Raw genomic sequence first — 14,153 nt, forward strand, 5'->3', positions numbered from 1 at the left:
TACCACAGAGGATAAATGGAACAGGTTAATAATTAAATACATGGAGCTAGTGTTCTTAGCATGCTCTGTGGGACTACTAGAAAGTTCAACAAAAAATTCCCAGTATCAGTGAAAAATTAGGTTAAAATATCAAATACTGCTTACTAAAAAGGAAAAAAAAATCATTAGATATACCCAATAAACACAAAAAAGCTTTTGACATATAACCATAGTTACACTGAAAAACTATTGCTTCTTATAGGGGTTGATGGCTGAAAAGATAGCTCAGTGGTTTAGAGCACTTGGCGCTCTTTCAGAAGACCCAAGTTCAGTCACCAGGGCCCATGCCAGGTGACTGTAACTGTAACAATACCTGTAACTCCAGTTCCTGGAGATCCAACAACTCTGACCTCCATGGGCACCTAAACTCACATGCACATACTCACATGCAGAAACACACACCTACACATAATTAAAAATTATATAACTCTTTAAAAAATGCTTTTTATACCTGAAGACCCCAAAGATATGCACATTGTTCCTTAGTTTATCCTGAATTCAGAACCAAATGGCAAAGCACTGTTGTAAAGCTGCAGACCAGCCTGGGCTTCACAGCAAAAGGCTATCTCAAAAACAACAACAAACCAAATAGAAGTAACATTGGCGTCTAATCTTCTTGAAGTAATTCCCAGTGCCTACCACAGTATCTGGCACGCGGAAGGTACTCAATATAGTTTGTCAAATTACAAATTTACATATTACAAACGTAGAAGTTATTTCTATGCAAATAAGTAATCTAATGAAAATATTCAGCAGAGGCTTGAAAACTACATACAATTAAAGGCAAGTACTCTGAAGACTTAGTTCTCATGACAAGGTGTTCAGTGCTACTGGGATTTCTATCCTTTGTTCATGCTATCTCTGTAATGCCCCTAGCAGGTGCCTTGATGGTCTCTGAGAGGGAGATTCTTACCATTAAGGAAAGGCAGAGATCACTGCCGATAGACTTAAGCTACTGTTAGTGATGTATTATATATGTGTGTGTATGTATATATGCATGCATGTACATGTATGCATATGTACATGAGTATATGTGTGTGTATGTAGTCATGTATGCATGCATATGCATATATACATGTATGTGTGTATATATGTATATTTTTGTATCTTTCCTTATTTTAGGTGCTGAAAACCTCAGACATGCTTGGCAAGTGATCTACCACTGAGCTACATTCTAGTCATTCAATTGTATTTAAACAAATAAAGTAGGGAGAAACTAATTACTAGCTGTTTTGATTGAAGATATAATTTTAGAATTTACAGTCAACCAATAATAAAGACCAGCATATAAATTTTCTGTTTAGTGTAAGGCTAAAATGTTACTCACATAGATTAAGTTAAATTTAACAGGAACACAAACTGCCAAAACCAACATATATAATAAAAACTTCATTTCATTTAGCAAAGTAAGTTCAAAGGAAAATGCAATGCGTCATGTTGGGGGTCGGGGAATACAGACTTTTAATAGTGGTAATTCGATACCCAAATGAGCTGTATACAACAAGTGTTTAACCTTACATTTAATAGAGGAAAGACTTCTAAAGGACAAACCAGTCTTCTGTGCTTGTTTTTGAGACAAAAACCTCTGTAGCCAGAGGTGGCCTCAAACTTGAGATGAGACAAGGTCAAATTTTTTATAAACACATACAGTCTAAGAATTTTTTTATAAACATTCTTGATAAATTAATGTTGCTTTGTTTAATCTTTTTCTTATAAACAGTTTACTCTTAATTGAAAAAGAAAAAGAGATCAAATACCAACAAGTTCAGAGAGTTTGTGTGAAGCAGAACTGTTTCTAAAAACACCCCAGCTTCTTACTCAGACAGTAGCTTTGGGAACAAAGAACTCAGAGTTCTCCTGGCTGTAAAGACCCTGCGTGGAAGAACAGAAACAGCTCTTTCCTGAGTACACGCTTTGCTTCTTCCCCACCACCACCTTTGGCACAAAGCAAATCAAGTAATTCCAAGAGAAAACCAGAAAACTGCCTTTTTGGAACAATGTGTCTCCAGCAGTGGTATCACCCGTTCTGAAGTCTTCAATGAGAATATTTTAAATAAGACAATAGAAAATATTTCCCCACCTCAAATAAAGCCCAGTAAGGACCAGTTATAACTGAAAATAGCAACTAAAAATAGAACAAACCTGAAACATAATGTAAAACCTCTAAATTTCTTTTCTCTCTTTTTGTTTTTACTTTTGTTTTCATTTTTGTTTCCTTTTATGAGATAGAATGTTAATTGTTGCCCTTGCTAGCTTGATACTATGCAGCATAGGCTAGCCCCAAACTCATAGCAATCCTCCTGTTTGACCTCCTAAATCATGGGCATACACAACCTAGTCCAGAAACTAAGTTGTTATATGTCTGCTTACAACTACATTCTCTACAACCTAGTACCCTCACTTGATGGGAGAAAACATCTAGGAGCAGTCCAGAAGCAGCCCTGTAAGCCCCTCCTTATACTGGTTATACTCCTCTGGGGACTTCCAAAATGTGGTGACTCGCCAGGATGGCAAAATACAAGCAAGGAAATAAACAAACAGCACTTGGCCATTTACAGAGCAAGCCAAGCATGATATCTTTCTGAATTAACACTCTCCCTCCTCTCTAGGCTGCTTAGAGCCCAGAGACAGAATTAAATAGCAGCCTAATTTTGGGTGCGCACGGGGTGGGGATGGGGGGGAACGACACCTGCTGGCCTTAGGACTTCAGTTTCCTGAAGGAACACAAAAACAGACTTTTAACTCCAAATAGCCTTTACGTTATAAAATGTAGCAGCTACCTGGACCTGGGGTAGCTTTTCCTCACGCTCATGGTTCTCCTTCACTGAATGCTCTGATAGCTTCTGCAGGTATGCAGTTACCGTCTGGGTGTCTGGGTATGAGGGAGCTGTTCTGGCAGAAGACACTTCAGCCATTCCCACGATGTTCTGCTGGGCGGAAATGGCACTGCCACTTGTGGTCTGATCGCTTCCCATATTCAGTTCAGCTTCTGCTACTGTGTTCTCAAACACCTCTCCTTGCCCATCCAGCGTCTCCGGGTGAGGGCTGGTCACAGTGCTGGCGTGCTTTTCTGCTTGAGATTCAGACAGTGTCACACCTAAAGGGCAGCAATGGCTGTCTGATATTATCACGTGGTCCTCTTTGTCTGTCATGGTGATGAGCAGCTGGCTGCACTGATTGCATCTCTCTGGGACTGGCTTCAGATCCTGGGGAGGGAGGCACTGCACAAGTGCAAGGCTGTGGAACGCACCACAGGCCACCTGGAGCACCACTCGTCCAGCAAGGTGTTCCACCTTTTGTGGCTTTGTCACTGGGAAGGTGGTGGTGATGAGACCCAGCTGACAGCCGGTGCCCCATGCCCAGATCTCTCTGCTGATTGACAATGCCAGTGTGTGTTCCTCGCCACATGCCAACTGCAGAATCCTAACTGCTAGCAAGGGGCTGGTCTCCGAGTCAGAAATGCTGACAGGACTTGGTTCCGACACATACTGCTGGTTCGCTACTGCACACTGCCCGGCAGCGTTCTCCCCCCACATGTACACCACTCCACTTTCTGTCACCGCTCCACTGTGGAAGCTCCCTGTTGCCACAGTAACAACATGATGCCCAACCAGGGCACTTTCTAGAAGGGGGCTGCTTGGACAAATTTCTGCTGCTTCACTTTTCCAGGGAAGGGTCCCAAAGCTGTAGACCTCACCATCTACGGTTCAAAGGAGAAAGAGGTGAGGTTAGTGGAGTAACGGAGCATTTCACCAGCAAAGACCTTCAGAAGCATGTTGTAAAGACTCAGACAAGCAGACAGCGTTTCGCTCTGCTCCTCTCACGGCATTCTGGATTGAAGTGAGAATTTACAAACCAACCTTAAGGAGCACGGGCTCACTCACAGCCAGCATCACAGGCCACTACAAAAGCAGCCAGCAAACCTGAGACAAAATTCCTGCTGTGACAACCTGGAAAACACAGTTCCACATGCCATGCTGTGAGAGGAAATTTTCTTCCTTTTGTAACTACAGATTGAGCCTTTCGTGCTAAGCATGCACTGTACCACTGAGCTCCATCCACCCCCAACTGAAATGAGTGTGCACTCTTTTTGTAATTTGGACACTCAGAAACATGACACTGCTAAAACATGAGAACAATGAGAGGCTTTCCCTCAGCTACCCCAGCTTTTGTGAAACAGGATCTCCCATTGAAACCTAGGCTGGCTTGGAACTAGCCATGCAGCCCAGGCTAGCCTCAAACGTAGGGCAACGTTTCCTGTTTCAGCCTCCTAAATGAGCACCCTGGCCTCAATTCTACATGATTTTTTTTATTAAAAACATTATTATTAATGTGTATGTGAGATGTCGGGGGAGGCTCAGTCCACAGCACGTGTGCGGGTCAGAGGACAACTCCAAGGAGCTGGTTCTCTCCTTCAACCTTCATGTGGACGAGGGAAACCAGACTCGGGTGTGACAAGGGCCTTTGCCTACTGAGCCATCTCACTGGCCTAACTCTAGACTTCAGTGATACCATGTTAGTAAAAGGCTTCCAATATCTTACTTAATAAAAGTTTTCAGGTATCTTAATTAACATATCCCAAATACATTACTTACAACGAGGGCTAATTCTATAGCTCAATGCCAGAGTATTTTCTTAGGCTTATGTGAGACCCCAAGTTCAATCCTCAGTACTACCAAAATCGAAAAAACACCAGAATTCTCCCAGATATTTTTGAGAATTATACATTTTCAAATCCATAGTATAGATATTGAACTTATAGTTCACATTTTTCAAGTATTTCCCAAAACCTTAATAAAATATATCATCTTATTAAATAAAATATTAATTTAAAATGTGTCATAATAAAGGCAACATAACAATGCACTAGAAAGAACTCTCATATGCTCATGTTTGTTTTGTAACTCCTCTAAATCCAGATTTAAGCTGTTTCCTAGAGTTTTTCTTCTCAGTTCCTACAATAAAAATATAAAACATTATTAATACTTAAATGTCTACTATTCAGAGATTTAAAATTGGAAATCAATGAGAATCTTGACCCAAATCAAATTCTCTATGACGAGGTTGATAAACTGGCAACTTTAGATGGACGATCTCCACACAGCTTTTCTAAGCTGGTTGTTCTGTCCTACTGTTCTGTCCTGAGACACTGCGGCCTGTGGCCACAGGGAGAAGGAAGAAAGCTCTGACAAGACGGAGCTCCATTCGGAGCTCCATTCGGGTCTGTGCTAACTAACGCAGCTGAGCTCCGTGGGGAACGGTCAGCCCTGGCACTCCACTGTGCTCAAAGCCCCAGCTCTTTCTATTAGCATCACTGTTCTGATAAGCCAAACAGTCTCTAAGAAACTTTTCATGAGGTCAATTATGTGTTGAGCACCATAAAAACTTTAAACCACAACTCTCCCTTTTATTCCAGTTCATAGAAAGTGTTAACAAATGAATATAAGTTTTGTGGAGGGAGTTGCAGAAAAGAGCCTGCAGCCATCAGTAACCCTTTCCTGATCTCAAGCACAGGCACGAGCAGAGCTGTCAGCAAGGCTAAGCCACCTCTCACATACCTTCAGTCAGAAGAACTCCATGCTTCACGCCAAGGGCCGCCTGAAGAACTGTTTTTCCTCCCCAGCCTGGCAACCTCTCTGGTGTTAGAGAAAAGGATCCTGCCTGCCAGACATGGACTAGGCCTCTTTCTTTGGATCCTTCTGCCTCTGCTGAGCTACAAACATTTAAAAACAAAATAAAATAAAACAATTATCCCCACAACTCAAAGCTGTTATCTTTTGCCCTCAATAATTCTTGAGACTGTATCTTTCTTCTTCTTTATGTCTATGTATGCACTGGGGGGGTTGGAGGATGAATTTGATATTGCACCTTCTACCAGCACAGACATAGGAATAGCTGCATCAGGTAGTTTAATTAGCATTTGCTTTTTTACACTTTGGTTATGTATGACACCAGAGCTGGGATAATACCTCTTATATAAAAGGCTAGAGGATAATCTAAACCCATAAATTACTTGCCTCAAAGCAATAAATAAGACCTGAGATTTTTTTATGTTTTATAATTTGGGAGCACAGACTTTCTAACTTGATGGAAAAGATATGAGGAACTGAAATCTTCCACTTTATGTTGACTTTAAAGCTAAGGGATTTACATCTGTTTGTGGTGCTGGGGAGAGAACCTAGGGCTTGCATGTAACAGGCAAGTACTGTACAACTGAGATCTGTCCTCAGCCCAGTACTTCTTACAGTTTTTAAATATTATTATTTGTATCTGGCATGTACTTGAACATGTAGAGTACAGCAATGTGTTAATTCTACACATGTATGTATATGTTGTAGTCAGTGTAACTACCATATTCTTTACATCAAACAACTATTTCTTTGCATTTGGGACATTCAAAATCTTTTCTACTAGCTATCTGGAAATACACAAAACTGGGTATGGTGACACTGGACTGCAATCCCAACACCAGGGACACACGGGGCAGGGAGGGAAGGAGAAGGAGGGAGGCAGGGAGAGAGATCATTCACCCTACAGTCTGACAGAACATTCTAAGGTCCCTATGCAAAGACATTCGGTACATTAACCACATCCATTCTTACCATGTTCTGGAAACCATTGTTTTGCCCTCTAGTTTCAAGAGATTAGCTTTTTACCTTCCACATGTAAGTAAGGAGATGTGGTAGGTGGTGACAGGCTTTTTATACCTGACTTACTTCACTCAACAAAACGTCCATGCATGTTGCTGCAAATGACAAGATTGCATGTTTTTTTGTGGCTGAATATAGGCCACTGACCGTATACACAACTTTTTTAATCCATTACTTAAGCTGACTTCATAATTTGCCTACTGACAGGAATGCATGTTCCTTTCAATACACGAATTTCCTTCCCTTTGGATATATGCCCCACAGTGGGGCTAATTTTGATTTTACAGCAATTCCATGTTGGGGTGGGGGGTGGTGCTAGGTGTTTGCTTTTGAGACAGGGTCTATGTAGCCAGGCTTGAATCAAAGTCCTACTTCTCAGGCCTTCACCTCTCCAGTGCTGGGATGACAAGTGTATGCCACCATATCTACCTATTTAAAGTTTTTTCAGGACCCTCTATTATTTTCCATTATTTAGACCTTTTTAAAGAATCAAATTCGTAACTAACAACAGTCTTCTCTGCCTTATTCTGTTAAGAAAGAATCTCTACACCTCCCACTGAGACAGGATCTCAATGTGTAGCCCTGACTGGCCTGGAACTCTCTATATAGACCAGGCTGGTCCCAAACTCCGAGATCTGATTGCCTCTGTCTCCCAAGTGCTATGATCAATGATGTGGGCTACACATTATATTTTTGTTTGCCTGTTTCTAGCAAGCACATATTCTTCTATTTTAGTGAAAGCAGAAAATATTGTTTAAATGTCTCTACTTTTGCTAAACAGTATTTCCTTACATTATAATTGGACTAGCTGCACAGTGGTGGCCTATGCCTTTAATCCCAGCACTTGGCAGGCGGAAGCAAGCAGATCTCCAGCCTGGTCTACAGAGTGAGTTCCAGCACAGCCTGGGCTACACAGAGAAGCCCATCTCAAAAGAAGAAAAATAAATAAATAAATAAATAAATAAATAAATAAATAAATAAATAAATAAAATTATAACTGAGCTTAACAATCTATGGAAGAAAAGACACAATTTAATCTTCTTTTTAGTATCTTCTATGAGTAGTTTTTTTAATTAATTTATTTATTGTATACAATATAGCTGTCTTCAGACACAGCAGAAGAGGGCATCAGATCCCATTACAGATGGCTGTGAGCTGCCATGTGGTTGCTGGGATTTGAACTCAGGACCTCTGGAAGAGCAGTCAGTGCTCTTAACCACTAAGCCACCTCTCCAGCCCTATGAGTAGTTTTCTAAGGAGATACTGAAACTTAAAATAAAAAAGGAGGGGTTGGGGATTTAGCTCAATAGGTAGAGTGCTTGCCTAGCAAGCACAAGGTCCTGGGTTCGGTCCTCAGCTCCAAAAAAAAATGAATAAATAAATAAATAAAATAAAATAAAAAAGGATATCTACAAGAGTTTTAAGATAGTAAAATACCTTTATAAGCATAAGAAACTAAAAACAAGACTTTTCTCTAATCACCTTTATTTAAATAATTTTGTCTCTTTACGTACCATCTATAAAGGCAACCGTGTGTTCCTACTTATTATCACTGAAAAGAAAATCAATCTCAAGAAATATTAATTTCAGCCACGTGGAGTTGTTTGTTGTGCTTTCCTAAAAGGACAGGGGAGGGAAAAAATGTACCTTTTCTTCTTTGAGTCCATCGGTCAGGAGGAATACTCCATCACCAAATCATTCCATTAGCAGAAGCTCTCTCAAAACCTAAATAGAGAACACTAGGTAAGCACAAAGAGTAGCGGAAGGATACTGGAATACTCTGCCAGTGTATCTCTGAAAGGAGAGGAAGAGGCAGGGCAGGCCTCTAACAAGTGTACATTCACTGAGTGACAAGTATTCAGAGAAACTATTCAACTATTCCAAACCCCGCCTACTCAAAGTCAAATACCAAGCCTGAGTCTGCCCACTGAGCTTATAAAGCACCTGCTGGGGGTTGGGGATTTAGCTCAGTGGTAGAGCACTTGCCTAGCAAGCGCAAGGCCCTGGGTTCGGTCCCCAGCTCCGAAAAAAAGAAAAAAGAGAAGAAGAGAAAAAAAAAATAATAAAGCGCCTGCTGACCATCAAGTGTACTGTCAATTAGAAAAGGCTGGAAGCTAACTGTTCCAGAAAACAGATATTTCAGGTTCTTAAAACTATTATAAAGGAGGGAATTCAATCTGAAAATCAACATATTCACTACAAAAATGTCATATAGATTGTGTTGTTTTCAAAAAGATGTTCCCCATTTATGTGAATACCTGGTCCCTAGTTGGTGGAACTATCTGGGAAGGATTAGGAGGTGTGGTCTTGTTGGGGGCAGGCTGTGAGGTTCCAAAAGCCAAGTGGCATTCCCAGTGCAGTCTCTACCTTCTGTTTCCAGTTCCAGATGTGAGCCCTCAGCTGTTGCTGCCACTTTGCCTTTGCTCATCCATCATGAATTCTAGCCCTTTAAACCCTAAGTCCAATTAAACCTGTTCCTATTATAAATAAGCTGCTATAATCACAGTATTTCATCACAGTGATAGAAAAGTAATACCCATATTAAGGTTACTTTTTAAGTACTCTGGGACACATAAAAACTTAAATTCCTACTGGGAAAGATTTTTTAAAATCTCAGTAATGTATCATATCCAAGTCATTCTAATTTTCAGTAATGAATACAAATGTTAATTATTAAATTTCTTTTCGTGTTTAACTAAAATACAACATTTTCCATTTATGGGAACTTCTGTGGTAATTTCCCCAAGTCAATCTCAATATTAACAAGCTTCAAACCCAGAAGGATTAGAAGAAATGTGAACTTTAAATGAGCCGTTTCTAGGCCCACCATTTGCCATTTGATCTACACAGGCTATGAATACTGGTGTGGCAGAAACCCTTCACCCTAACCAATCGCCAGTCAGCATCTCTATGACATTACTGATGCCGGCATGCTAGCTGTAGGAAGCACTGGCCACTGGGCATTCACCAGCTGACCATTCACCAGCACTCACTGCTACTTCTTTCCAACAGCAGGCCACGGTGCCCGGAACACCAACCAAGTTCCCATTTTAGTCTGATAAACTAAAACTGCTGCGGATGTAGTTAAATGGTAGAGCACTTGGTACACATGGGCTCTGGATTAGTTCTCTGGTAGCCATGCCTCCAAATAAAATAAAATAAAATAAAAGCCTCTACCCAAAACCCAGGCATAGAAGCTTATGACCACAATTCCAGCTCTAAGGAAGCTGAGGCAGAAGACTGAAAATTCAAAGTCAAGCTGGTCGAGGTGGCATGCACCTGTAACCCCAACACTTGGCGGCTGGAGGCTAGATGATCTTGAGCTCAAGGTCAGCCTAGGCTACATAAACACTACCTCAATAAATAAATATATTAATTAGTAATAGAGGAAAAGTTCAAAGCTAGCCTGGGTACACAAGACCTGTCTCAAAACACAATAATCATCCAGTGAAGAGAGCCAAATAAAATCATTGTATGAAAACAATGCCCACAAGTTTAAAACTCAATGTTTAAAAAACATGGAAGTAAAACAAACAAGCAAAGGGAATGCTGGGTCCATTTCAGTGTAACAACTCCAAGTCTCAATAGCACCAAAATTCCAAAAAACACAAGCAACAGCGCCCTATTTCCGTGGACCTTATAAAACTTGAACCGCATTTATAATTTTCTGCAGAGGGTATAGAATGGTCACTGCTCTGCAAACAGCCCAAGCTGGCAGAGCCATGTAGGTCCATCTGTTTATTCCGGACTGCCTGGAATTCTCACTGCTTCCCATCTGTGTATCCGGAGGAAATTACTTCTACCTTGTAAGTGTTTAATTTAGAACAGTTTGGGATCAAATTTGGATGAAAGGTACTATAAACAGATGGTACATTTGAATAAACTTAATGTTACTAGTACACAGAGTTATTAACTGCTACTAACTCTCTGTCCGTGATGGTAACTAGCTTTAGTAGGATGCTCCTTTCCTGGTGTGCAGTGAAACGTTTACTCTGGGTTCCTTTGTACAGGTCAAGGGCGCACTGCAGATTCCGGTTTAGCACTATCTAGCAGGAGCCAAGGGACCCTTCTAGGAGGGCTTGGGATTGTACAGCCACACCTCATTTCCTGAAAGAGATCCAGCATATCAGGACTCAACAACCAAAAGAACTGCTGTAAGCTGAGTATGAGAGTACCTATGATCCCAGCTATCAGGAAGCTGAGGCAACAGAACTGCCATGAGTTCAAGGCCACCCTGGGCTGCAAGAGTGAGTCCCAGTCTAGCCTGAGCTATATAGAATAAGAAGCCGTCTCAAAAGGACATGGTTTTTTAAAAAAGCAAAAATATCCAACAAAAAAATGGAGGCTCATGAGATGGCTGTGCAGTTAATAACAAGCACTGCTTTTACAGCACAGGACACAAGTTCCGTTCCCAGGACCCATGCCAGGCACTCCTGCACACGCATGCACACACACTTTCCTAATAAAAAACAAAAAAGGAGGGCTGGTAAGATGGCTCAGTGGGAAAGGTGTTTGCTGCCAAATCTGTCTGACTTGACCCACATAATGAAAGGAGAAAATGTACCCCTGCGAACTGGTCTTCTGACCTACATATGCATGCATGTCAATGCATGCATACACACGAACACACAGAATAAGTAAATTAAAAGCACATACAAAGACATTTTTTAAGGAATAAAAGAAAGAAATGATAACGAAAGCTGGGTGAAAGACGCTACACGGCTGACCCTCAAAATGTGCCAAGGCCGAGGAAGGAGGAATGGCACTTACCAATGTGGGGAAAACCTGCAGGCAAAGGCAGTCAAAGAGCCTATTCTGGCCTAGTCAAGCCCATAGCAGATGTTTAGCGTACAGGTCAGTATGGCAGTACATCAGTGGTGCAGGACAGTCTGTAGCAATGTGTCCGAGCAGGAGTAGAAAGCTAACACACAGAGCTGGGGAAGCAGCTCAGGTAGAACAAGGCTTGCATGTTTTATCCCCCACAGTGTGCAAAAAATGGGCATGTGCCTCTAATCCAAGCACACACAAGGTAGGAGCAGAAGGTCAGGGAATTCAAGGTCACCCTCAGCTCCGTAGAGAGTGAGACTAGCCTGGGTTACAAAGGTGGGGGTGGGGGAATTGTTTTATAGACATTTTTCTTTATTAATATTGTTATAGAAGCCTTTCCCTTCTTTCTTCTTTAATATGGTCTATGTATCCAGGCTAGCCTCAAACTGATCATCTACCTCAGCCTCCCAAGTACTAATTATAGATATGCACCCCAAACCTGGCTTCCTTCTGTTTTAAAGGCTTTGAGATGTTTGACTTTTTTCAGGAATTCATGTATGCTGAATGATGAAAAGAAATGACAACTAAGGAGAACATGCCATCCAAAGCTCCACTAACACCTTTCCTCAGTTATGCACTAACAGTAAAAAAGTGTAAGCCAATAACAACGAGAATGCTGTTTCTCTGGTGTTTCTATGAATGCTTCTCCATTCACACAGCATTTAAATTGTGCTACATGGAGACAGGAGTCCTGTACTCTGTTGTTAACAGTATCTCTTCCTCTGGCCTGTACTGGCTTAACTAACTCTGATAAGGACGCTGTATAAACAGTACTTACCTGAAGTTAGAAACTGTGGGGTTGACTTACCTTCAAGGCCTTTCCACAGATCAACATTCTCCATAAGACAGGCAACTAGTGATGCTAGCTGTTCTAAGTTCTGTGAGCAAAAGGTCAAGGCTATACTAGTAGATAACACTCTGCAAACTATACTCTCCTTCACAGCAGAAAGATGCAACCCGGAGAAGGAGAAAAAAACAAAAAAAGAAAGAAAAGAAAAGAAAAGAAAGGAAGGAAGGAAGGAAGGAAGGAAGGAAGGAAGGAAGGAAGAAAGAAAGAAAGAAAGATGCAACTCTCAGATTATACAATAAAACTAAGAGCTTTGGTTCTCAGAAAAGTGACAACATATTTAGGTTCCACTGGCTACATAGCTTCCTGTGAGGAAGAAATGGGCTGCACACAGTTAAAGATGCTTTAATATAAGGATCTGCGAATGTCCAAAAAGAATATCATCTAGTCTAGAGTCCTAATCATTGCTTAAGAAAGTGAGGGGGAGAGGAGCACTGTAAGTCACCTTGGTGGTATATGCCTAAATCCCCCATAACTTGGGAGGCTAAGACAGGAGGATTGCCTTGAGTTTGAAGTCAGCCTGAGTAATAGTGCAAAATCCTGTTTTTAAAAAGAAGAGCTATGAACCATCTATTATATGATAATCAAAAATCTAAAGTCCAAAGACTCTGAAAACTACCTTTCTTTTTTCTGTTCTCACAGCAAAAATCCAATATGACCTCGATTCAGTCAACTATAAAATCCGACCTGAACCAATGAGGGGCTGTTATTTGTCTGGGGCAAATACTGCCCTGCCTCTCTTATTGCAGAACTATCAATATGATCACAAGCCGGCACAGCTCCCCAGGGAGGGACTACATAATACAGTTTATATACTGTGTTCGGAGAGAAAAAGCTCAGTTCCAAAACATATCCCAACATATCCAAATAAGGAACTTGGAACCTATATTCTTTTTTTTTTTTTAAATCACTATAATTTTTAGTACACGTCTCCCAGATTTTAACTTCTTGTAGGCTTCATTCTGCTTCTTCAATTTGCCTGGTTTTAATTTAGGGTAGGGAATGTGGATAGATGAAGTCTTACATGTTGCCCAGGGTAGCCTCAAACTATTGAGCTGAAGTGATCCGCCTGCATCCAAGGGTTCCCTGTACTATCTTAAGTTTTTCTAATATGATAGCACTCTATAGAGAAGACAGTATCAAGACAAAAGGAAGCTAACCTGTGTTCTCTCTCCTCCCCATCATCTTCTGCGACTCTTTTAGCCCTCGCTGGCTTAGAGTTGGCTATGTAACTAGGCTATTCACACATCTGAAGAGGCAATTCTCATCTCTGCCCAAAAAGTATTGAGAATACAAGAATGTGCCACTACGCCCAGCTACTTCTCTTCATGTTGGTTTCTAACAGTATCTGGGTATCTGGAAGCAGGAACATAATTCAGAAGTAGTTGTCTAATAAGTCCAAGGCCATGGGTTTGATCCCAAGCCCTGCATAGGGTATTTTGATTAAAATAATAGCAACCATTTTTACAAGAGTAATGATAATTACTGGTTAAAACTGAACAGGACCACTGAGACGGTGAGTAAACCTGCTACCAAAGCTGACCACCTCAGTTTAATTCCTAGAACCCACAGGGCAAAATGAGAAGCCTGGCTCCCAAGAGTTGTCCTCTGATCTCTATATGTTCACCACGTCATACACAGACAGATATAAAAATACACACACATACAAATAACATACATAATTTAATTTTTAAAAAATGACTACATATTAAGATAGTAAACGGGGACGGTGTACACTCCTTTAATCCCAGCAAATGGAAGGTGGAGACAGGTAGACCAAAAGTCAAGAC

At 41.0% G+C, this 14,153-nt stretch overlaps 1 protein-coding gene across 5 annotated transcripts in view; it reads right to left on the reverse strand.

Moving 5' to 3' along the window:
* Positions 1-14,153, reverse strand: part of Als2 (alsin Rho guanine nucleotide exchange factor ALS2) — a 72,883-nt gene that overhangs the window by 49,143 nt on the left and 9,587 nt on the right. For all 5 annotated transcript variants that reach the window (XR_010054614.1, XM_017596517.3, XM_063267376.1 and 2 more), the window contains 3 exons: positions 8,337-8,414; positions 5,598-5,752; positions 2,820-3,739 (listed from right to left, as the gene is read on the reverse strand). Coding sequence is in view for 4 of the 5 variants with exons in the window: in XM_017596517.3 (XP_017452006.1) it covers positions 2,820-3,739; positions 5,598-5,752; positions 8,337-8,356 (1,095 nt within the window). In the remaining variant the exon portion in view is untranslated. The remainder of the gene's footprint in view (positions 1-2,819; positions 3,740-5,597; positions 5,753-8,336; positions 8,415-14,153) is intronic.

This window comes from Rattus norvegicus, chromosome 9 (genome assembly GCF_036323735.1).
Source record: "Rattus norvegicus strain BN/NHsdMcwi chromosome 9, GRCr8, whole genome shotgun sequence".
Classification (NCBI taxonomy): Eukaryota; Metazoa; Chordata; class Mammalia; order Rodentia; family Muridae; genus Rattus; species Rattus norvegicus.